General features: G+C 44.0%; 1 protein-coding gene across 1 annotated transcript in view; it reads right to left on the bottom strand.

Moving 5' to 3' along the window:
- Window positions 1-13,445: 13,445 nt before the first annotated feature.
- LOC120917681 (5-hydroxytryptamine receptor 3A-like) overlaps window positions 13,446-24,847 on the bottom strand; it is a 37,061-nt gene continuing 25,659 nt past the window's right edge. Inside the window, exons 6-9 of the mRNA XM_040329147.1 lie at window positions 23,170-23,330; window positions 17,779-17,986; window positions 15,265-15,471; window positions 13,446-13,819 (exon numbers count right to left, since the gene is read on the bottom strand). Coding sequence (XP_040185081.1) covers window positions 13,563-13,819; window positions 15,265-15,471; window positions 17,779-17,986; window positions 23,170-23,330 — 833 coding nt within the window. The 3' untranslated portion in view covers window positions 13,446-13,562. The remainder of the gene's footprint in view (window positions 13,820-15,264; window positions 15,472-17,778; window positions 17,987-23,169; window positions 23,331-24,847) is intronic.

Here is a 24,847-nt window from a genome sequence, read left to right as displayed (position 1 = left end):
AAACAGGAGAAGTTCTGTTTTCGAACCATTGAGTTTAAGATAACTGTTTGTCATCCAGTTATCTATTAGAGTGAGTCATTTCTCTAGTCCAAGAGAACGATCCTTTTTGTTGCAAATGCGGAAATACAGTTGTGTGTCGTCTGCATAGGAGTGGTAAAGTAACTTCTGGTTACTGATGATTTCAAAGAGAGGGCGAAGATAGATATTAAACAATACGGGCAATAAGGGAGATCCCTGAGGGACTCCGCATGACACCGTACGTTTTTCAGAACGTACCCTTGAATCGAACTTGCACGATTTTATTCCCGCATGCCAGTCTGACGATTACAGAGACATCTGTGTTCTGCACAGATGTCTATTGAAATCGCCAAAAGTAGTACAGGAACGACTTTTGGGAATCTTTGCGGTGTCGCAAAGTTGGCATTGCACCTATTAGGACGGTTCCATTGCGGGGGCAATAGCCGCTGCTTAGAAATGCAATTTTACATGTCTAATCGTGTGCCAAATTGCATCAATGTGAAACAGGGCTGAGAAAGGAGATTGAGGATGCAGCCCCCAATTTCCTTCTCTGCAGCCTCAGCTGCACAGAACGAATGGACAAGAGTAGCTCTGTACAGAGCTTCCAGTTAATTCACAAACTGAAGCATAGTAAACACAATTTATCAGTACGGATTACTGTCTTTATCCTGAAAGCATTGCCTGCAACAGCCAGCGGGAGAGGGGAAGGGGGCAGCACTGCGGGGGATGAGGTTGGACCAGGGGAGAGTACAGGAGCACGATCACAGCAGAAGTTGGATAGGAGAGGACTGTGGGAATTTTAGATTCCTCTACATGCTGCCCCTCCTATTCAAGAGTACAGTAGGTCCCCTGGAGTATGGAGCCGGGATGAAATTGTGACCCCTGTATGTATACCCCTGCTCCTAACTACACCAGTTTTGGTGGAACCTTCCCAAGATTTGAACAAAGTCCTGGTGTCCCATGAATCAAGTTCTGGAGGCCAGTGCCAGAACAGGTTCCAGCACTTGGCTCTAGTAGCTTGCCTGACAGGGGAACCTGGGCCACTTGCCCCACATCACTTACGGGTGTCAGGGGACACAGCAATTGCCCCTTTTGTGGCTGGTGGCATCTCTTTGATTTGGGGGGGGGGGGGGGTGACAAGAGCATATGTACACAGGGGTGCTTTGAGAGGGGAGAGGACTTGTGCTAGAAGGTGTTTGGATTTCAAATCCAACCCTCCCCCCAACAGCATATCCCCTTCCAAAGTACCACCCAAGCCATTTCCTTTTACCCCCCATCACTCCTCCAGGTGTATATCCTTATTACCTACCCCCACCCCCCCCCCCCCAACTTTCCATTTACTGTGTCCCCCTCTTCTGTATACACCAAAAAACACAGACCTCAGATCTCAGATCATCAGCGCGGCTGTTGCAGTGTAATGCCACTCCTCCATGGCTCCTCCTGTCTCTGTACAGGAGAACATCGTAGTCAATGACATACCTCCCAACATTTAAAAAGTCCACTGCGGGACAGTTGTTGAGCGGGGGGGTGGGGGATCGAAGTTGTTGAGCGGGGGGGATCGAACGAAGTTGTTGAGCGGGGGGGGCGGTGGATGCCTCTCACCTTTGCACAGCATGTCTCCTCCCTCAGCAGTCATCTCATCGACGCGCCGCAGTACATTCAGCTACGCCCGCCTCCTCCAATAGTACGGCTGCCGTTCAGCTCCGCCCGCCTCCTCCTATAGGCTGCCATTCAGCTCCGCCCGCCTCCTCCTATAGGCTGCCATTCAGCTCCACCCACCTCCTCCAGCAGAACTGCCCATTCAGCTCCGCCTGCCTCCTCCTACAGTACTGAGCAGGGGGGGGAGCTCGGATCCTCACAGTGCAGGAAATTTAACCCTTTTGCGGGACTGCGGGAATATGCAGTCAGTGCGGGATAATCCCGCAGAATCCGTGCTTGTTGGGAGGTATGCAATGAGGAGGGGAAGGCTTCAGAGAGTTCTGCATGCAGGCAGTCAGCTCCAGGATTCAGCACAGAGTGCCTTATGCTGGTGCGAGCTCTGGGCCCCCCCACAGTGGCGGAGACCCTGGGCCCAGTAGCAAGTGTGACCTTTGCAACCCTTGTTGTTCCTACACTGGACTGTGCAGTTTGCAAGTGCAGTTGCACTAATTTCCCCAGAGCTTAGTAAATGCGGAAAGGCTCTGCTGATTTCCATCATTCAGTCATGTGCAAGCAAAAATGCTTTTTATTTTTATTTATTTTCTTGCACCTGATTAGGTATTCTTTACCGCATTACATTTACTAGGAAAATTAGTACAATTGCACTTGTAGAGTGCAACTGCATCTGAAAAGTGTACCATCTATTTGCCTTTAGTAAATCAGCCCCATTGCAGTATTAGTCATGAGAAAGGGTACTAGGCTAACTATACACCAGTATAATTTAGTTTAAAAAAAATATGTTTTTGGAATTTTTATTTGATGTTTTAATGGTTTATTAGGACAAATTGACAATCTTTTTTGACTGTATGGATGAGAAAATTCGAAGGCCCAGGATAAAAATGTTTTATTTTTTCTTCTCTGATTGAACTAACTTCTGTAATGTGGTCCTCATTTGGGACAAGACATGTGTATTACATTTTTATAATGTTGTAATAATTGAAAAATTGGCCTGCAATCAAATTATATTTTTATGGACTTTCAGTTTACATTTGTTGACTGCATGATGGCATTATCAAATGCTTTGGCAGACAATTTTTCTGAGTTTTCTAGAATCATTTGAATGAAAATCGAATCACCTGGGGCCAGCTTTACTGTATACAGGCAGTCCCCAAGTTACAAACATCTGACTTACGACTCATACTTACAAACAGAAGGAGACAACAGGAAGTAGGAAGAAATCTACCCCTAGGAAGGGAAATTCATGGGAGACATCATGGTAAAAAGGTGTTCCCATTAAATGGAAAGTGGCAAAAGACGGATGGACGGCCGCACACCAAAAAACTCGTGAGTTGTCTTTATTGAAGGAACATAAGCAAACACTGCAAATACACAGCAAGAATCATAAATAGCTGACGCGTTTCACATTTGGTTAGTGCTTATTCATGGCCAACAAATCAAGAGTTTTTTGGTGTGCGGCCGTCCATCCGTCTTTTGCCACTTTCCATTGCCTAGTGCATCGCCAGCACCCACATCTACCTGGACTTATCCACGTTTGCATTCAGGATTTCCCTGGAGCGGTGAACCCCACTTCGCTGTGTTCCCATTAAAGTTTTATCACCAATCCTTGTTTCCACAACAACCCAACATTTTCAAAATCCAACTGTCACAGGGACAGAAAGGTGAAATCTTCTGAACAGGGGTGCAGACAGCAAAACAAATGTTACAGGGGTGTTAACTCTTCCCTATGTTATCCAAAAAACTTAAAAATTGCACTTGAAATTGCACTGAAAGTGCACTTGGAAGTGCAGTTGCTGTAAATCTGAGGGATTGATCTGAAATGAGGGGAAGCTCTGCTGATTTTATTATACAATCGTGTGCAAGCTAAAATGCTGTTTTTTATTTTCCTTGCATGTCACCCTCGGATCTACAGCGATTGCACTTCAAAGTGCACTTTCAGTGCAATTTCAAGTGCACTTTACATTTGTAGTGCACGGTGGATTTGCCTTTAGTAAATAACCCCCTATATGTATATTGTGTTATAACATGGACACTGACGCACTTTACTTTAGATCTGTTTATATGTTATTAATTTGAAACACGTGATATTTATGTACACTGTATTATGGTGTGAGCACAGATACTGATGCCCTTTTTTTTTTTTTGAGCAACAATAAATTCAAATATTTATAAATACATTGGGATATATGTTAATATTTTGAAATTGCACAACACTAATCACATATTTTAACTGTTTAATAAGTGTGGTGGAAACACTTTAGGGTGTTAGCGGCAATTTCACTTTGGATATTTAATTTAGAAAGGTTGCGCTAATTAAAGATTTTTTGTTTAAGTGATATATACATACATACCTAAACCATAAAGCTCCAGTGATTTTTGCTAAATCACCTATCTTGTGCTGCATAGCCCCAGGTCAGCAATACCCAGTTATGCTGTAGTCCCTTATGAATTTGTGAGTGTACAGACTCTTTTATAAAGTGGGAGTTAATGACACTTTAATTGTTACTGTTCTGTGTATACTGACTTTTTCCCACCTTTTAAGTGGGAAGGGTTGTCTTCCATAATCACAATTAGTATTGTAATAGGAGAAAACTAGGAAAAGAAATGCGTTTAACATATGAGCAGGAAATGACATTTCCTAGGACCACTGAGCACAGAAGGCCCCCATTGTCGTCTTTAAAAGAAATAGACATTTCTGTAATTTTACAAAATCGCACAAAGCTCAAAATGAAATGTACAGATTAGTTTAATAATGTTTAATTAACTTTAAACAGCATTTATTTTTTATATAAGGGCTGTGCAAATTAACTTTTAATTAATCGATTAATCTTTAATTTTTTTGATCGATCAAAATCTTTTTGATCGATTAAAATTCTTTTGATTGGTACTCACCTCTCCGACGGCTTCTGGGCCTTCAGGGAGTTCCGTCGGAGATCCAGTAACTTCACGGACACCGGCGGGGCTTACCGTGTCCATCTGAAGGGCTCCTTTGCTGTGCCTTCATATGAATGAATGAATGAATGAAAACTTATATAGCGCAGCACATGCAAACTTAATCGCCTCTGGGCGCTTGTTGTTCCTGTCTCATTTGGTATCAAAAGAGATGAGTCTTGATCTTTCTCCTGAATGTCAAGTGGTTCTCCTCCAACCGAATGCTGGTTGGTAAAGCGTTCCATAGTCTGGGACCCTGGACCGCGAATCTCCTTTCTCCTTTGGACTTGTAGTTGGCTTTCGGTATCTGGAGGAAATTTTGATTGGTGGATCGCAGAACGCGATTGGGATTATGAGCTTTTATTTTTTCGCATAGATAATGGAGAGCGTTCCCATAGATACATCTATGCGTTAGACAGAGTGCTTTAAAAGTGATTCTGTCTTTTACTGGCAACCAGTGAAGGGTTCTCAGTGAAGGTGAGATTGATTCCCAAGGTTTTTTCCCAGTCACAAGTCTAGCGGCCGTATTTTGAACGACTTGTAGACGAGCGATTTGGTATTTTGGGAGTCCGAGGTAAAGGGCATTTGCATAGTCCAATCTTGAGTTTACAATAGCTCCCACCACGACCGCTATGTCTTCCTTGGGAATAAAAGGAGTAAGTCTGCGTAGTAGGCGCAGCAGATGGTGAGATCCGCTGACTACTGACCCTATTTGTGCGTCCAATGTCATGTGAGAGTCAAAGATGACCCCGAGACTTTTGACTTTGGCGCTAGGGGTGATGATTTTGCCCAGAATGGGCGGGGGGGGGGTCCAAGTTGTTGTAGGTTGATTCATACGCTTGGCATGAAACAGGAGAAGTTCTGTTTTCTCTCCGTTGAGTTTAAGATAACTCTTTGTCATCCAGTTCTCTATCAAAGAGAGGCATGTCTCTAGATTGAGGTGATGATCCTTTTTATTGCAAATGCGGAAATATAGTTGCGTGTCGTCTGCATATGAGTGGTAGAGCAGTTTTTGACTGCTAATAATATCAAAAAGAGGGCGAAGATAGATGTTGAATAACACCGGCGACAGGGGGGATCCTTGAGGGAACTCCGCACGATAATGTGCGTTTCTCAGAAGTGAAATGTCCTAACTTCACTATTTGCGATCGGTTTTCCAAAAAAGAGGAGAACCAAGATAAATCGCCTTCTACGACTCTGGCTACTTCAGCTAGCCGAGTCAATAAAAGCTTGTGGTCTACTGTGTCGAAGGCTGCGCTTAGGTCCAACAGAACCAGAAGACAAGATTCTCCTTCGTCTGCGGCCTCGAGAGCGTCGTCCCATATTTTGAGCAATGCGGTTTCTGTCCCGTGTCCAGGCCGGAATCCCGATTGAAATGGGTCAAGTAGGTTGTGGGTATCTAGATGCTGTTGCAGCTGTTGTACCACTACTTTTTCCATTACCTTTGAGAGTACATTTAGGCCTGTTATTGGACGACGGTGGAGTGGGTCCTTGGGGTCCATATCTGCATGCCAGATATATATATTAGGGCTGTGCAAATTAACTTTTTTTTTTTTTTTTTAAAGTGTATTTTGTGCGTGTACTCGAGAGAGGAGCCGGACTGCAGGAGTTGGGAGTAGGCAGGCCTCCCCCAGAGGCAATCTGCCATCTTTCTCCATGCCCCGGGTGGCAATGGCGGGTGTGTGAGGGGGTCCTCCCACACAGCCCGCCCTACCTGCTCCGCTTTGAAGCCCAACGGGGCAGAGGGACTCCCTATAAGGGAGTGAGAGGATTAGCCCGCTCAACCAGCCCCATTAGTCCTTCGCCTCTCTTTTAGAGACCGCGTGGTCAAAGTGCGTGTGTTAACCCAATTTAGAGTGCGTGTGTAGGTGTGGTGGTTTTTGTGGGAGGGGGGTGGGCGTACTAAGCACAGGCTTACCTTGCATAGCACACCCACCGGGAGCCGGGCTGAGACCACCAAACTCAATTCACATGAAGCCGAGACCGGGATCCGAACCTCTAGCTGCAGAGGTGAATGGCTTGTCAGCACAGTGCCAATCGCGTTGAGCCACCGCAGCTCCCTTGCAAATTAACTTTTAATTAATCGATTAATCTTTAATTTTTTTGATCGATCAAAATCTTTTTGATCGATTAAAATTCTTTTGATTGGTACTCACCTTTCCGCCGGCTTCTGGACCTCCAGGGAGTTCCGTCGGAGATCCAGTAACTTAACGGACACCGATGGGGCTTACCGTGTCCATCTGAAGGGCTCCTTTGCTGTGCCTTCATATCTGCATGCCGGCGGGACCTTACTATCTGCCACACGCAAGGGCTGTTACACTTCCCTCTATCACTTCCCTCTATCACTTCCATCTATCAACCTGGGATTCTACAACCATTCACTGAGAGTTGTGATAGTTCCCTTAATGGGATATCTACATGCCGACGGACTGATGTTAACCTCTCCTCATCTGGATTCAGCAGTGGTATCGTTGTACACATTTTTATACCAGTATCATACTTAGCTACATGTTTTTATGACAGCTTTTGGTACCGTTTGGTATTACCATTTTTACAGTTTATGTAGCTACATTGATTTTATCTCCAGTGCAATATTTATTTGGTTACCTACTTGAAGACTATAAAAGTTTTAATGCTATTCCCATCGAGCGCTGCCTTTGTGTGTTTTTTGTATCCTGCTATCCATTTTTCCAGTTGTTGGTAGCTGCACTGGGAATCAGCCTGCAAGGAGATCAGGTAAAAGTAGTTGGATCTGTATGTGCGTTATAATTAATCGAAATTAATCGATTAAAAAAAAACGATTAATCTAACAGAAAAATTTTGATCAGTAACAGCCCTAATATATATATATACAGTAAAAAGCATTTTATCATTTTTTTTTCACCTGCTTTTTGCGGCATATTGTTTTTGCAAAAATGGCCCAATCCAAAGTTTGTCAGAGCACCTCAGAAAAAGAGCTATTAAAGATTTTAATGTGTATTTAATGTGTATTTTAGCAGGTAACTTGCTGTGTGCCTGAAATTAGGCTTTAAACAAAAGTAATTGTTTAACTTTGAAAAGAAAATAATGGGCAAAACTGTAAAATGTCACTTGACAATGCAGCTTTGCCCTGTAGATGCACCATGGTGTGTCTTTTGCGCTGTTGGTTCACTCAGTACCACCTGAATTTAAAACTGAACCAATGATTGCAATGAAATAGACCAATGGTCTCCAAACTCGGTTGGAGGAAAACCACCTGACTTTCAGAAGACAGATTAAAACTCTGCTCTTTTGATGTCATGAGACACGAAACATCAAGCGCCCAGAGGCGATTCAGTTCGCATGTGCCGCGCTATATAAGTTTTTCATTCATTCAAACTACGGCCCGGGGGCCAGATATGGCCCTTTGCTTGCTTTTATTCGACCCGTGGGCGACTATTCCATCCACTGACACCAAAAACTGGGAGTGTCCTCCCATTTACATCAACAATTGGGCATATGTTCTCCAACTGACAGCAATGAAAGGGCACGATTCTTCCCAATGACACCAACAATGGGGCACAATTCCTTCCAATGACACCAACAATGGGGCACAATTCCTTCCAATGACACCAACAATGGTGCACAATTCCTCCCAATAACAACAGCGATGGGACATAATTCTTCCCACTGACACCAACGATGGGGCACTATTCCTCCTACTGACACCAACAATTGGACATATGTCCTCTCACTGACACCAATGAAGGGGCAAAATGTCTCCAAATGACCCTATCATTGACACCAACAATAAGGCATTGTTTATGCCGACTGACACCAGGACATTGTCTACTCCCATGAGCCTCAGTCCGACCCCCCCACAGTCTGAAGGACAGTATACTGGTCTTTTGTTTAGAAAGTCTAGAGACCCCTGAAATAGACAATGTCAATGAAATAGGCAAGCATATATCTCAACCGTGGCACTGGCGTGGCAAAATGAACAAGGAGCCAAGTAGATTAACCACTAGCCACCCGGCGGCCGACTATTTACGGCCACAAGGTGGCTCTAATCTGCCAGGAGGCCGTCTATATACTGCCTCCGGCCGCGCGCCGCTATGGGGGCACATGCACGCAGTCGCGTCACGCAGGTGCCGATGCACGTGCCTGGCGGCTGCGATGTCCGCCGAACACCCGGCAGTCACAGAGCCAGGGACGTGGATCTCTGTGTGTAAACACAGAGATCCACGTCCTGTTAGGGAGAGGAGACAGATGGTGTGTCCCTTGTACATAGGGACAACCATCGGTCACCTCCCCCAGTCAGTCCCCTCCCCCCACAGTAAGAATCACTCCCATCACTCACATTTAACCCCTTCCTCGCCCCCTAGTGTTAACCCCTTCCCTGCCAGTCACATTTATACAGTATCAGTGCATATTTATAGCACTGTTCGCTGTATAAATGTAAATGGTCCCAAAAATGTGTCAAAAGTGTCCGATGTGTCCACCGTAATATCGCAGTTGTGACAAAAATCGCAGATTTTTACTAGTAAATAAATAAATAAATAAAAAGTAATAATTCTATCCCCTATTTTGTAGGTGTTATAACGTTTGCGCAAACCAATTACTATATGCTTATTGCGATTTTTTTACCAAAAATATGTAGAAGAATACGTATCGGACTAAACTGAAAAAATATATATATTTTTTTTAAATGGGATATTTATTATAGCAAAAAGTAAAAAATATTGGCCCGGATTCACAAAGCACTTACGCCGACGTATCTCGAGATACGCCGCGTAAGTGTAACTATGCGCCGTCGTATCTGTGCGCCGTGCCCACAAAACTAAGATACGCCTGAAAATAGGCTTTATCCGACCGACGTAACTTGCCTACGCCGGCGTAGAGTGGGCGCATATTTACGCTGGACGTATTTGGCGCTCCCATTGATTTTCTATTCACATATGCAAATGAGGGAGATACGCCGATTCACGAACGTACGTCCGTCCGACGCAGGCTACGACTTGTGCGCGTAAGTCGTACGTCCGGCGTAAAGTTATTCCCCATATATGAGGCGCAACCCATGCAAAGGTATGGACCAGGGAACACAAGCCGTCGTATTTTACGTCGTTTACGTTGTACGTGAATATGGCTGGGCGTAGGTTACGTTCACGCCGTAGGCAGTGATCCGTCGTATCTTAGGTATTCGTCCCGACGTGATTCTGGGCATGCGCACTGGGATGCGTCCACGGGACAGCGCATGCGCCGTTCGTATCTATCTGGCGCTCGGCCCATCATTTGCATAGGGCTTTGTGAATCCAGTGCTTGCCTCTCTGCGCTGCGTCGGCGTAGCGTAAAAAAGATTCGCTACGGCGGCATAAATATGCACGATGTATGTGAATCCGGGCCATTGTGTTTTTTTCAAAATTGTCGCTCTATTTTTGTTTATAGCGCAAAAAATAAAAACCGCACAGGTGATCAACTACCACCAAAAGAAAGCTCTATTTGTGGGAAAAAAAGGACGTCAATTTTGTTTGGGAGCCACGTCGCACAACCGCGCAATTGTCATTCAAATCGTGACAGTGCCGAAAGCTGAAATTTTGCCTGGGAAGGAAGGGGGTATATGTAAGCAAGTGGTTAAACTCTTTTGTACAGCAAGTAATCAGAAACTGTTTTGTGTTCTCAGATCACTGTAGAGAAGGAAAACCAAAATCGAATTGCTCAGCAATGGACTAATTTTACTTTGCTCTGTTTTTTATATAAAGTTACCCATGTGGGATATTAGAAAGAGGTTAGCAAGATACAGTATATCCTATCCCTGAGAAAGTCACGTGACCAGTGACGCAACGCATCGGATAGAGCCTTGTGACGTCAGTTCCAGTGGTGTTTTAACAGAAGTACGGTAAGGAGCCCTGTGCATCACTACTCCCATTGCTTTTTACTGCGGTTTTTATCCCTACTTGATGTAGGAAGTTTTTTTACTAAATAAATTTACTTTTCATTTGGGAATATTGCACTATGGCTGTTCTTCTTTGTTTCCTTTGGGCGCCATTTATACAAGAAGTGCCATTCCTGGGAGTGAGCCGTTTCCTCTATATGTAGAATTACCCAAGATGTTTTGATGCCAAGTTTTGGACGTAGTTCTTCGTCTTTGCCTGGGACCTGGATGCCTTTACAGATCCATCAGCAGGATTCCTTATCTGACTATCCGATGAGCCTTGTTTGACCCTTGGGTCATTGTTGGAGGTGAGCGGCCAATTCATAAATTTAACAGTCATGTTTAGATAGATGTTTTATCTGTTTTTTCTTCTATCAAGTTATCTCTATGAGATTTTCGCCTTTATATGAACTACCGGTAACTCCTATCATTGGGTTTTAGTTGGACTTTATTCACATTTATTTATTTATTTGTATGTTTGGATACTCATCATATTTTTTCTTTGAGTATATTACTTTATGGCACATTATTGAAAAAGCGCACCAGTCCCGTCTTTTTCTTTTACATGTATTACACAGTGTTTGAGTACACTACTAAGTGTTTGCAGCTAATTCACGGTCACTATACATGTACTTTATATTATTTTTTTCTTATTTTTTTCTGAATTTATTTTCACTATATTCACTGGAGGTTGATGGTTTATATATGCTTAAAATTTAGAACATAGTAGCGTGCAAGTTTTTCCCTTATAACACATATTTCCAACTTCTTTGCTTATTTGTTTTGACCAAGTCTTCATGATAAGAAACAATTTAACAATTAACAATTGGGTTTATGTCTACCTGGTCTAGTTTGTCAGACATTCAAATCTAAACTTCAGAAATAAACAAAAGTTGACCTAGCAATCCTTAAGTAGCGCTATTTTCTAGCCTTTTCCTTGCATCCATGATCAGATTTGTTGGGCGATGGTGTTTTAGGTGGTGAAGATATGGCAATCTATATCGCTATCAGGGCTTTTTTTCAGGGGGAACTTGGTGGAACTCAGTTCCACCACCTCTGGCTCACACCCTTGGGGGGGCTGCTCACCACAATCACTTGTAAACACAGAAGTCCAGTTTCTGGACTCAGGATTCAGAAAGAGTTTACGTCGGCGTATCTATTGATACGCTGGCGTAAATTCTAGGATGCGCCGGTGTATCTTCTTTCTGTATTCAGAAAGCAAGATATGCCGAAATTTGGCTAGGATACGACTGACGTAAGTCTCTTACGCCGTCGTATCTTAGTTGCATATTTACGCTGGCCACTAGGTGGCGCTTCTGGAGATTTACGCTTAGAATATGTAAATTAGGTAGATACACCGATTCAGAAACGTACGTCCACCCGGCGCATTTTTTTACGTCGTTTACGTATGGCTTTTTCCGGCGTAAAGTTACCCCTGCTATATGAGGCGTAGCCAATGTTAAGTATGGACGTCGGGCCAGCGTCGAATTTTGCGTCGTTTGCGTAAGTCGTTCGCGAATAAGGCTTTGCGTAAGTTACGTTCACGTCGAAACCAATGAGGCTTTGCGGCGTAATTTGGAGCATGCGCACTGGCATAGGTACACGGACGGCACATGCGCCGTTAGTAAAAAACGTCATTTACGTGGGGTCACCATTCATTATCATACAACACGCCCACTGCCTGGATAATTTGTATTACGCGGGCTTACGCCGGACCACATACGCTACGCCGCCGTAACTTAGGGCGTAGGTTCTTTCTGAATACAGAACCTGCCTCACTAAGTTACGGCGGTGTAGCGTATCTGAGATACGCTACGCCCGCACAAAGTTACGCCGGGCTTTCTGAATCTGGGCCTCTGTGTTTACAAGTGACAACTCTGTGTGTAACCCCCCTAAACTCTGCTTTCTGTATGTAATGCAATCCTGGTATTTAATGCCTATTTAAGACCCTCCTACTGTTCGTGAAATTTGACTGACCACACCCACTATTTGATGTGATTTGGAGGGTGTGTGTGGGTGGAGGAGTTTTGGGGGGTCCTGGTTGAGTTCCAGTACCCATTGTTTGAGTAAAAAAAAGCCCTGATCGCTATCATTTCATATGGTCATATGATATTGTCATGTGCTTTCTGGTATGCCTTGAAATTAAAAAAATTATTGTCAAAAAAGGGAAACCAAGGGCCAGATTCACAGTCATTTACCCTGGCGCAGCGTATCAGAGATACGCTACGCCGCCGTATCTTACCTGGCGGAATTTCGAATCCAGGAAGATTTCGGCGCGTATTTCAAATTGGGCGGGTAGGGGGCGTGATTCATTTAAACGAAGCGCCTCCCCGCGCCAATTGAAATGCGCATGCTCCGTTTTTAAAATTTTCCGCCGTGCTTTGCGCGAAATGACGTCGCACTGACGTCATTTTTTGAACGTAGACGTGAGTTACGTCCTTTCCTATTCACGGACGACTTACTAAAAAAAAAATATTTCAAAATTCGACGTGGGAACGACGTCCATACTTAAACATGGCAGGTCTATCTATACGCCACGAAATAGCAGCTTTAACTATACGCTGGGAAAAGCCGACTAGCGACAACGTAAGAGAATGCGACGGCCGCACGTACCTTTGTGGATCGGCGTAAAAAGCTAATTAGCATACCCGACGAGGAAAACGACGCAAACTCCACCCAGCGGGCGCCAAAGTATTGCACCTAGGATCCGAAGGCGTACGAAGCTGTACGCCTGTCGGATCGAAGCCAGAAGCCGTCGTATCTTGGTTTGAGGATTCAAACTAAAGATACAATGCGGCAAATTTGAAAGTACTCCGGTGTATCAGTAGATAGGCCGGCGTACTTCTTCTGTGAATCTGGCCCCATGTTTTAAGGAAAAAAAAAAAATTAGATGGGTTTTACAAATTAAACACACACACACACACTGATTAATGCAAAATGAGGATTCATGAATGGATTTAGGACCATTTTATTGTACCTTTGCTTTAAATTAATTATTTACTATCATAAGACAACATTTATCCACATTATTAGCTTAAAAAAAATATTGTTTTGTTGCACAAGTTTGTCATGTAGACCATACTTTTATGACCACTGCAAACATTATTATAACAATGATTAAATAGATGATTAAGACAAGCCGGTCCACCACAACTGCTGCAAAATGCCAGTCTGATTTTACATTGTCCTGCTCCTTGGAGAGGATCAATTCTTTGTGGATCTTCAGAACTTCTTCCAGAAGCCTTTTCAACAGCTTCACTTCCATTGGGACAATAGTTTCTCCTTGTGAATCCTGATCCATAATCTCCATGCTTGTGTCAGAACCTATAAAAGAGGAACATGTATATCACTAGAGCTATCTCCTTCCAAGGGTAAAAAAGTCATAGGTTATGCTAATTACACTGCATTATATTTACACATTTGGGAGACATACATGTAGACCAACGTGGGGATGGGCTTTTGTTCACATCAGAATTGCTTCTCTGTCAACATGAGTCTATGACAATGCAAAAGCAGCTTAACACCTTGGGCCAGATTCTCAGAGGAGATACGACGGCGTATCTCCAGATACGCCGTCGTATCTCTGAGTCCGGCTGGTCGTATCTATGCGCCTGATTCATAGAATCAGTTATGCATAGATTTCCATTAGATCCGACTGGCGTAAGTCTCTTACGCCATCGGATCGTAACTGCATATTTACGCTGGCCGCTAGGGGCGTGTACGCTGATTTTCGCGTCTAAATATGTAAATTAGCTAGATACGCGAATTCACGAACGTATGCCCGGCCGACGCAGTACATTTACGCCGTTTACGTTAGGCTTTTCCCGGCGTAAAGTTACCCCTGCTATATGGTGGCGTAAGTGCGGCGTACCAATGTTAAGTATGGCCGTCGTTCCCGCGTCGAATTTTTTACGTCGTTTGCGTAATTCGTCCGTGATTGGGGCTGGACGTCATTTACGTTCACGTCGAAACCAATGACGTCCTTGCGGCGTACTTTGGAGCAATGCACACTGGGAAATTCCACGGACGGCGCATGCTCCGTTCGGGAAAAACATCAATCACGTCGGGTCAAGCCTGATTTACATAACACACGCCCACCTCTTCACAATTTGAAGTAGGCGGGCTTAGGCCAGCCTATTTACGCTACGCCGCCGCAACTTTCTTTTAAGAATACGGCACTTGCCTGTAAAAGTTGCGGAGGCGTAACGTAAATAGGATACGTTACGCCCGCACAAAGTTACACCATTCTACGTGAATCTAGCCCCTTTTCTACCAAGGTACATTTATACAGTAAACAGCACCGGTAGCACCGGCGCTGAGCGGGGGTGCCATTCTTTACTACATTTATCTCCACTGAATGGCACAGTCATGAGTGCTGCCATGTTTGACAATTACAGCCTAAATTTTTTATAGTGTTCTAAAAGACTGTTTATACTTTCTGAAATACTAATATGTAGGTGCATGCAAAGCAGTTAGGATCTCCTACAGACCCAAAGGGTTGTCACCAAGTCAAGCCTAATTAATCTGGATGGTGTGAGGATAATAATGTCTAGGGACCCTCAAATGTGTACAAAGACTACCGCCCAACCATCAAAGCCTATTATTACTGCCCATCACTCCTCTCTATAAAGTGGGAGCTGGCTGTGCTTTCGTAATTTGAAGATACACATACTCAGGCAATACAAGCTTGGCTGTTTTTGCAAACATTGGTGGAAAAGGTTTCTCAACTGTTTTGTCAATGATTGGCATTTTGTGTTCTGCATACTTACCTTTTCCTTCTTCATTTGCCGCCAGCTTATTTTTCTCTTGGTCCTTCATATTGAAGAGAAGAATGCGTGCAAGACGTCTCATAATCCATATTTTTATCCAGCGAGGGACATTTGGGTGAGTTTCAGACAACATTAGCATATATGAGGTAAAAATAGAACCGATTGTACTGATGACCATGACAGCCATACACACACAGCAGAAGATACCTGTACAAACAAAACACAATTATAACTGTATCTACATGTTTTCTTAATGCTTTCTGTTAAAGTAACCTCTCACAAATCTGTGCAATTCAGCATATGATAATAAAATGCTAATGATAATAAAATGCAAAATCAATGGTTAAAATCAGGGCTCAAGTCCTGCGGGAACGCGTGGGAACGGAGTTCCTGCACTTTTTTCACAGCAGGAACGCAGTTCCCTTTGCAGGACTAGAGCAGCCGAGCCGCCCGAGCCAATCCCTCACTAAGCGGCAATGCCCAACTTGAGTCACTGTCAGGGGCAGGCGAACCTTAGTAATCCTTTATGTTACTGGCCGCTTCCTGTATATGGATTAATCGGGTAGTGTGCGGGTATTCCGTCACTTCCTCGATGCCGCAATGTCTCCTGGGAGCTTTTGTCATTGTTCCCAGGAGACATTGCGGAGGTCTGCCGCGAGTTATCACAGGATTTCGAAAGGAGCAACATTGCGGCATCGAGGAAGTGACGGAATACCCGCACACTACCCGATGAATCCATATACAGGAAGCGGCCTGTAACATAAAGGATTACTAAGGTACAGTGGATCGGAAAAAAAAAAAAACATGCGGTTTAGTAATTATGCATATGAGCTTTTTTTTGGTGGGGGAGTGGATCTTGGGTGGGAGTTCCCACACTTTTTTCCCCAGGACTTGACCCTGGTTAAAATGATTGAGAACCATTGGTTAGTGAGATTTTCAATCACATGGGTGGTTTAGGAGGTGAGACACAATGGCTAGACTTTTAAGGATAAAACAAATATTATTGCTTGATCCACTTTGACATATGTTAATAAAACTGTACATATAATTGCAACTACTTATGCCACGTACACACGATCGGTCCATCCGATGAGAACGGACCGATGGACCGTTTTCATCGGTTAACCGATGAAGCTGACTGATGGTCCGTCACGCCTACACACCATCGGCTAACCACTTAACCCCCGGACCATATTGCTGGTCAAAGACCAGAGCACTTTTTGCGATTCGGCACTCCGTCGCTTTAACTGACAATTGCACGGTCGTGCGACGTGGCTCCCAAACAAAATTGGCATCCCTTTTTTCCTTTTGGTGGTATTTGATCACCTCTGCGGTTTTTAGTTTTTGCGCTATAAACAAAAATAGAGCGACAATTTTGAAAAAAAATGATATGTTTTACTTTTTGCTATAATAAATATCCCCCAAAAATATATAAAAAAACGTTTTTTTTCCTCAGTTTAGGCCGATACGTATTGTTCTACATATTTTTCGTAAAAAAATATTGCAAAAAGTGTTTATTGATTGGTTTGCGCAAAAGTTATAGGGGCAGATTCTCGTAGAATCGCGCAAAACTGTGCGGGCGTAACGTATCTCCTTTACAATACGCCGCCGCAAGTTTTCCAGGCAAGTGCTTTATTCACAAAGCACTTGCCTGTAAAGTTGCGGCGGCGTAGCGTAAATCACCCGGCGCAAGCCAGCCTAATTCAAATCAGGCGGGTAGGGGGCGTATAGCATTTAAATTAAGCGCGTTCCCCCGCCGAACGTACTGCGCATGCGCCGTCCGAAAAATATCCCAGGGTGCATTGCTCCAAATGACGTCGCAAGGACATCATTGGTTTCGACGTGAATATAAATGGCGTCCAGCCCCATTCACAGACGACTTACGCAAACAACGTAAATTTTTAAATTTAGACGCGGGAATGACGGCCATACTTAACATTGATTGCGCCTCATATACCCAGAGGCAACTTTACGCAGGGACAAGCCTAACGTAAACGTTGTAACTTTACTGCGTCGGCCGCGGGTACGTTCGGGAATTCGCGTATCTAGACACACTTACACGCACTCGAAATTGGGTTAACATGCACGCACTTTGACCACGCGGTCTCTAAAAAAGAGAGGCGAAGGACTAACGGGGCTGGTTGAGCGGGCAAATCCTCTCACTCCCTTATAGGGAGTCCCTCTGCCCCGTTGGGCTTCAAAGCGGAGCAGGTAGGCTGGGCTGTGTGGGAGGACCCCCTCACACACCCGCCATTGCCACCCGGGGCATGGAGAAAGGTGGCAGATTGCCTCTGGGGGAGGCCTGCCTACTCCCAACTCCTGCAGTCCGGCTCCTCTCTCGAGTACACGCACAAAAATACACTTAAAAAAAAAATGCAATCAAGAAGAATTTTCAGTTAAGGATAAAAAAAAAACTGTTATCAAAATCACATTTATCATAGAGAATTTTTTGAAGAGGACACAGATAGTAAATCAAAATGTTATGAGAAAGCAGATTGCAAACAGAACACATACCTAGTACTGGTGGGTTGTCGGAATTGGGAAGCATGTTGTTAAGGATCAGCAGAAGCACAGAGAATCCCAAAACCACGGTTATTTTAAAGCCAAGTCGCTCCCCAGCCCCCAACTCAATGAACATACTGAAAATATCCAAGATTACCAAGAAACATGCTGGGACAATTAAACTTATTATATAAACGATTGGAGCTCGTTTTATGGTTATCTGCAAAGACAATGAAAAACAATGTATATATTATCAAGAAACAACGTGTCCACAAATGAGAATCACTTTTTTTATACCTTTGGATCCTCGTGCCCAATAAGTTAATATTATAACAGAACAAGCCATTCCCATTTTTTTTGCTGATTGACCTTCTCCCCTCTAGGAAGTCACAATCCTTGTACCAGTAAAGTTTAAGTTATTATAAAATTTGGCATAGTTTAAAATGTAGTCTGGTCTATAGTAGCCATGGGTTTCATTAACATCTTGGTGGAATTCTCATGCCCCGTACACACGATCGGTTTTCCCGGCGTTAAAAAGTCCACGGGGAAAACCGAGGGGAAAGCCGAGAACCTGCTTTTTCCCCCTACACGGCCAGTGTAGGGGGAAAGAAAACATGTTCTAATTTTTCATCTGGAAAACTGCCATGGAGCATACACATGGCCAGTTTTCCCAGGCCAAAAGCGGTCATGGCAGTTTTCCCGACGGGAAAACAGGTTGTGTGTACGAGGCATCAGAGTTTGAGAAATAAGTAAGTGTATTGTGAATAACCAATGGAAACATTGTCAGATTACTGACATATGGTACTGTAGTTCCAGCTTCAGTTCTCTAGGCTCAGTTCTACCCCTGCCAACTCATAAAGAGCTTTTATAAATGGGCATTTGTTTGCAAAGTATCATAACTTTTTTTTCCTATACATACAAGTCAAGGGAAATGCAAAATTAGCTTTGAAGGAAGACAGAACAAAAGTTCAGATGAAATTTAAAAGGGACTCCAATATGTCTCAAATATATGTCAAATGCTAGCTGAATCCAGCTGATATGTTGCATTTTCCCACCTAGACTGGCCTTTCTCAACCTTTTTAACCTGGAGGAACCCTTCAAATATTTTTCTGTTCTTGGGGAATATCTGCTAAAAATTATTTTACGTACAGTTTGCGGTAGCGTGATTAGCGTGATCACTAAATTGTAAAATGTCTTAAATATAAATATGACATACGTAGCATATTTGACACCCAGGGGAGACCTTTTTAAGACCCTCGTGCTCTATACAACAAATTTTTTAGCATTAGACAAAAAATGTATAAATAATAACAGAACAGAATGCAGGCAGTGAAAATTGTGTCTCCTGCTTTGGCGGTCAGTGTAGGTAGGAGATCAATCACCATTTCTCACTGCTCAATGAACCCCTAGAAACCTCAGGAGCAACCTTGCCGCCTAGACAATAGGTGATTCCTTTTCCAGGCATGGGAGTAGGAGTGATAGTAGAAGTTCGCACTTGTCTAACCAGAAATAGGAATGATGCAAAACAACTCCCAAACAAATCTCCAATGTAGCTGTTTACACTCCTGAACATACACTTACTATCCAAAAACAGAACACACAAATAATACAATGGTGACAAACACATTCTATGTTCTAATATGGAAAGACAGCTTCTGACTGCTCTCCACACAACTGCAAGCGATATTCTCCTTGCACTACTCTGTAATTATATCTGCAGCAGTTTTACTGTACATCTTGAGGGTGGAAGACTGGAAATGGTGGAATAATAAGGCTGCCTATTGCTTGGCAGATCACTGAGGCTTGGCACCTGTGCTTATCTGTTCTCAGAACCAACCATAGATCCAAATTTTCACATGCTTTCCTAATTGATGTGCTGCTTCCACTTGCTGAGGCTGCATTCACACCTAGGCGTACAAAATCGCAGCGTTTTGTCCCGCGAATTGCGGAGACAAATTGCGGCGTTTTGTACCGCGATTTGCGGCGACAAAACGCCGCGATTGTGAATGCAGCCTTGACCCCCTCTTAGGTGATGGTTCCCATCTCCTATGCCGAACGCCGAAAGCCGCCTGAAAAAAAGGTCCGGGACTTTTTTTCAGGCGGCAGGCGTACAGCGTTCGGCGTTCGGCGTGGAGATGTGAACCATCTCCATAGAGGTGCATGTTAAATCATCCCTCTGGCGTCTCAGGGCTGCTGCGGCGTCACACTATAGGCGACAAAACACCTAGGTGTGAATGGGGGCTAACACCCCATTCACACCTCCGCGACAAAACGCCCGACGCCGGACGCTCGTGCCGCTGGAGGGGAGAATTCCCATTGCTGTCTATGAGTTCACATCTCATAGACTTCGTACGCCTGCCGCCTGAAAAAAGTCCCGGACCCTTTTTTTTAAGGCGGCATTGGCGTTCGGCCATACAAAGCAATGGGAAGACTTTGTTAAAAAAAAAAAAAGTTACACACTCGCGGCAAAATACGCCGCGTACGCAGCGTATCTTGTCGCGGAGGTGTGAATGCAGCTTTAGGCTGCATTCACACCTGAGAGTTTTGTCGCCTGAAGCGCGACGCTCAAATACGCTAGAGGGGAAAAAATACATTATACCCTATGGAGATGGTTCACATCTGCACGCCGATACGCCTGACGCCGAACGACTGAAGCTCAAACAAGTTCCGGACCCTTTTTTGTCGTGCGTATCGGGCAGTTTGGGCGTATTTGAGCGTTTCCATTTCCCATAGAAAGTAATGGAAACGCTTGATTCAAGCGACATGCGCGACAACGAGCATTTGCTACGGGCGTTTCGTCGCTTTAATCAATAGAACTTTTTACCCAGGCAGAAGATTAAACAAATCTACCAACATAGCAACAAGTGATGAAAAGATGATCATTTTTTCTATTGGCTAAAATAAAAAACGTCGAAGTACAAAAATGTTGGACGACGCTGTATGCAAACGCGCAAATAAGCATGAATACGCGCGACAAAACGCCGGAAAAAACGACCGACGCTCAGGTGTGAATGCAGCCTAATTTGTACATGGCACAATGCTTGTCTGCTTTATATGTGCCAGATTGACCAGCCAGTTGTGTTATACAAGCACGTGCAATGCTTCTTTCGTGTTCACTAAGACTACATGTCTTTACCACTTAAAAGGGAACCCTAAGTTTCCCCTTACAGTAATTGGGAGGTCAGAGAATAATAAATGTTTTCTGGTAGGATTTATCTATATGGAACATGTAGCAATAGCTGATAAACTGTTGCTGTCTATTTATAAAACCATTCTAGCATACTCAGGCTCAGGCTGGTTTACAAAAACTAAGCAAAGAAAAATGTGCAAAACAAATAATTTACCTATGGCAACCAATCTGATTGCTTGCTTTATTTGAGAGATGAGCCTTGCTTTGTTGCCATTGACTACAGCTACAAGTTTCTCCTATGAGTTTGCTTCTGCCTCACCCCCAAATCAGTATGTTGTACAAATCATAATTTCTGACAATCTTAACCTACCTGCAGGGGCGGACTGACAACTCATGGGGCCCCCGGGCAAAAGAAGATTATGGGGCCCCCGGGCTTACAAATGGCCACCAAGCCAGGAGGCAGTGCAGAGGTGGGGCAGCTAAAATCTCAGGATTTTCACATCAAAAGCATGTCGGTTTTGGACATATCAGGGACAGATGTTAAAAAAACACAGATTTTTACATACTGTCCCTGGTTTTACTGAGCCTGGCAACCCTGATGGGGCCCCCTAGTGGCATGGGCCCCTCGGGCAGTGCCCGAGTGCCTCAATGGTCAGTCCGCCCCTGCCTACCTGCAAATCATAATGACTGGCTGGGCATACAAATCTTAGAAAATTAACAATCTTTCCAGTAAAATTACAAACTTGCATTTTTGGACCTATGCTGTATGGAGGAGTAAGACTGAGGGTGCTGACCTATACAAGGAAAAACAATAGTACGTTTCCTGGCCAATCATCTTTCTCCAGAGAGAATTGGCATGAATCAAAGAGACCACTGGAATATAACATTCCAGTGCAGTAACCCAGAGCAAATAATAGGATTTTATCAGTCAGATCAGTTATTCATCAATCAGTCTATCTAGGAAACTGCAAACTGACATAGGACTTAATGCGTTGAAGCTTCACATCTGAAATTTAGCCCACATAAATAAAAATAAAACTGTAGGTGGATATTGTCCTCACCTTTCCATCAGAATGTATGTGCCTCCATTGTGGGGACTCTCATTAGTAATGTCCTGTACACACGGTCAGTTCATCTGATGAAAACGGTCTGATGGATTTTTTTATCAGATATCCGATGAAGCTGACTGATGATCAGTCGTGTCTACACACCATCGGTTAAAAATCCGATCGTGTCCAACGCGGTGACGTAAAACACAACGACGTGCTGTGAAAAATTAAGTTCAATGCTTCCGAGCATTGCGTCGACTTGATTCTGAGCATGCGTGGATTTTTAACCGATGGACGTACCCACAGACGATTGTTTTTTTTTCTATTGGTTTTTTAACCATCAGATAATTTTAAAACAAGTTTCTAGTTTTTTGACTGATGGATAAAAAAACGATGGGGCCCACACCCGATCGGTTCGTCTGATAAAAACGGTTCATCAGACCGTTTTCTTTTTTTTTTTTTTTTAAAGTGTATTTTGTGCGTGTACTCGAGAGAGGAGCCGGACTGCAGGAGTTGGGAGTAGGCAGGCCTCCCCCAGAGGCAATCTGCCACCTTTCTCCATGCCCCGGGTGGCAATGGTGGGTGTGTGCGGGGGTCCTCCCACACAGCCCGCCCTACCTGCTCCGCTTTGAAGCCCAACGGGGCAGAGGGACTCCCTATAAGGGAGTGAGAGGATCTAGCCCGCTCAACCAGCCCCGTTAGTCCTTCGCCTCTCTTTTTAGAGACCGCATGGTCAAAGTGCGTGCATGTTAACCCAATTTCGAGTGCGTGTAAGTGTGGTGGTTTTTGTAGGAGGGGGTGGGCGTGCTAAGCGCAGGCTTACCTCGCATAGCGCACCCACCGGGAGCCGGGCTGAGACCACCAAACTCAATTCACATGTAGCTGAGACCGGGATCCGAACCCCTAGCTGCAGAGGTGAATGGCTTGTCAGCGCAGTGCCAATCGCGTTGAGCCACCGCAGCTCCCCCATCAGACCGTTTTCATCAGATGAACTGATCGCGTGTACGCGGCATTAGAGTTAGGTACCACAGATACGAGGGTGATGTGGCGTGGCTCTGTGGCTTACGCGTGCATTTGCAAATGCGTCCTGACTAAATCCCTGTTTTTTAACGCATACTGTTAGACAGGTTTAATTGGTTGTCTGCAAGCTGGTCGGTAAGTAAGCTTGGTTTTTTTACCATGGATTTATCCATGGCCCTGTTTATATGTAGGTGGATATTGTACCTGATGTTTAACTGAACTGAAAACTTGATGGACTCCTGTAAAATTTCCATTTTCCACATTGACATTCACCAAATTCCAGTCTCCTTTACTGACGAAGATGCTCTGTGAGTTCATGTTGACCACGCTGGAATTGGATTTGGCTGACATGATCATCTCATTAACTGCATTCAAACATAGCACAAAATAATTGTAATGTTTATTATCTAGTTTATTGTTATTATGTTTATCACACATTGTTCATACCACATTCAGAACAAAATGTAACTAACCCAACACCAAGCTCTGGATTAGTTGAAGACTTTATCCAGTTAGATGAAAAAGGCATGCAACCAAACACCCCCTGTTCTATAACAAAGCAGACCGATCATTTCAATGTATGTGTGCTGAATGCCTCATTACAATCAGATGGGGTTGATGTGGTGAACAGCTGCAAACAGTTGTTCTAGTAAAGATGGGTACATTTTTTGGTCATCCATTTATAACAAACAAGTCCCAATCCACTTTTATAGACAATTTAATCTGGTTCGAAACTCAGGATCCATGCATTGATTTATGTTCAGATTCAGTGTGCTCACAGTAGAGGACCACAGCAATGCTAGATGCTTAGAATGAGACCTTGACATTTTTTTGAGAAGTAATTACAGCATCATCTTCAATGATGCCGCTAAGGCCCCGTACACACGAGAGGATCTATCCGCGGTAATTTATCCGCGGACCGGTTTCAGCGGATAGATCCGCTGGTGTGTACGATCCAGCGGATATTTATCCGCGGATATTTTTCGGGCCGATGGATTTCCAGTGGATCAAAATTTCTTAGCATGCTAAGAAATCTATCCGCTGGAATCCAGTCCAGCGGATTGATCCGGTGGTCTGTACAGACTCACCGGATCAATCCGTCCGATTCCATCCCTCGCATGCGTCGTAATGATTCGACGCATGCGTGGAAGTCCTTATATTACAGCGTCGCGCACGTCGCCGCGTCATCATCGCGGCGACGGCGCAACACGTCACCGCGGAGGGAATTCTGCGCGGATTTTGATCTGATGGTTAGTACAACCATCAGATCAAAATCCGCCAGAGGATTTATCCGCGGAAACGGTCCGGAGGATAAATCCTCTCGTGTGTACTAGGCCTTACACACGACCGTTTTTCATGACGTGAAAAATTAAATTTTTTAAAATGGTTATTAAAAACGATCGTGTGTAGGCTCCAGAGCATTTTTTGCGACGTGAAAAATGGCCATTAAAAATTTAGAACATGCTCTAATTTTTTTTTTGTCGTTTTTCACATTGTCGTTTTACATGTCGTGAAAAACGGTCGTGTGTAGGCTTTAACGACATGAAAAAAACACGCATGCTCAGAAGCAAGTTATGAGACGGGAGCACTCGTTCCGGTAAAACTAGCGTTTGTCATTCGTCACGCTGTAACAGACTGAAACATACGAAGACTGAAAAGCGCGAATCGTCTCTCACCAAACGTTTACTAACACAAAATCAGCAAAAGCAGCCCAAAGGATGGCGCCATCTAAATGGAACTTCCCCTTTATAGTGCTGTTGTACGTCACCGCGCTTTTTTTTTTTTGTTTGTTAAATGGGAGGAAACAAATAATTGCTTTAAAGCCTCCTAGTGGTATAAATATATAACACAGTGTGCATGTTACAGTGGTTTGGGATAGGTC

This window comes from Rana temporaria, chromosome 11 (assembly GCF_905171775.1).
Source record: "Rana temporaria chromosome 11, aRanTem1.1, whole genome shotgun sequence".
Classification (NCBI taxonomy): Eukaryota; Metazoa; Chordata; class Amphibia; order Anura; family Ranidae; genus Rana; species Rana temporaria.
This window is presented reverse-complemented; position numbering and strand designations above follow the sequence as displayed.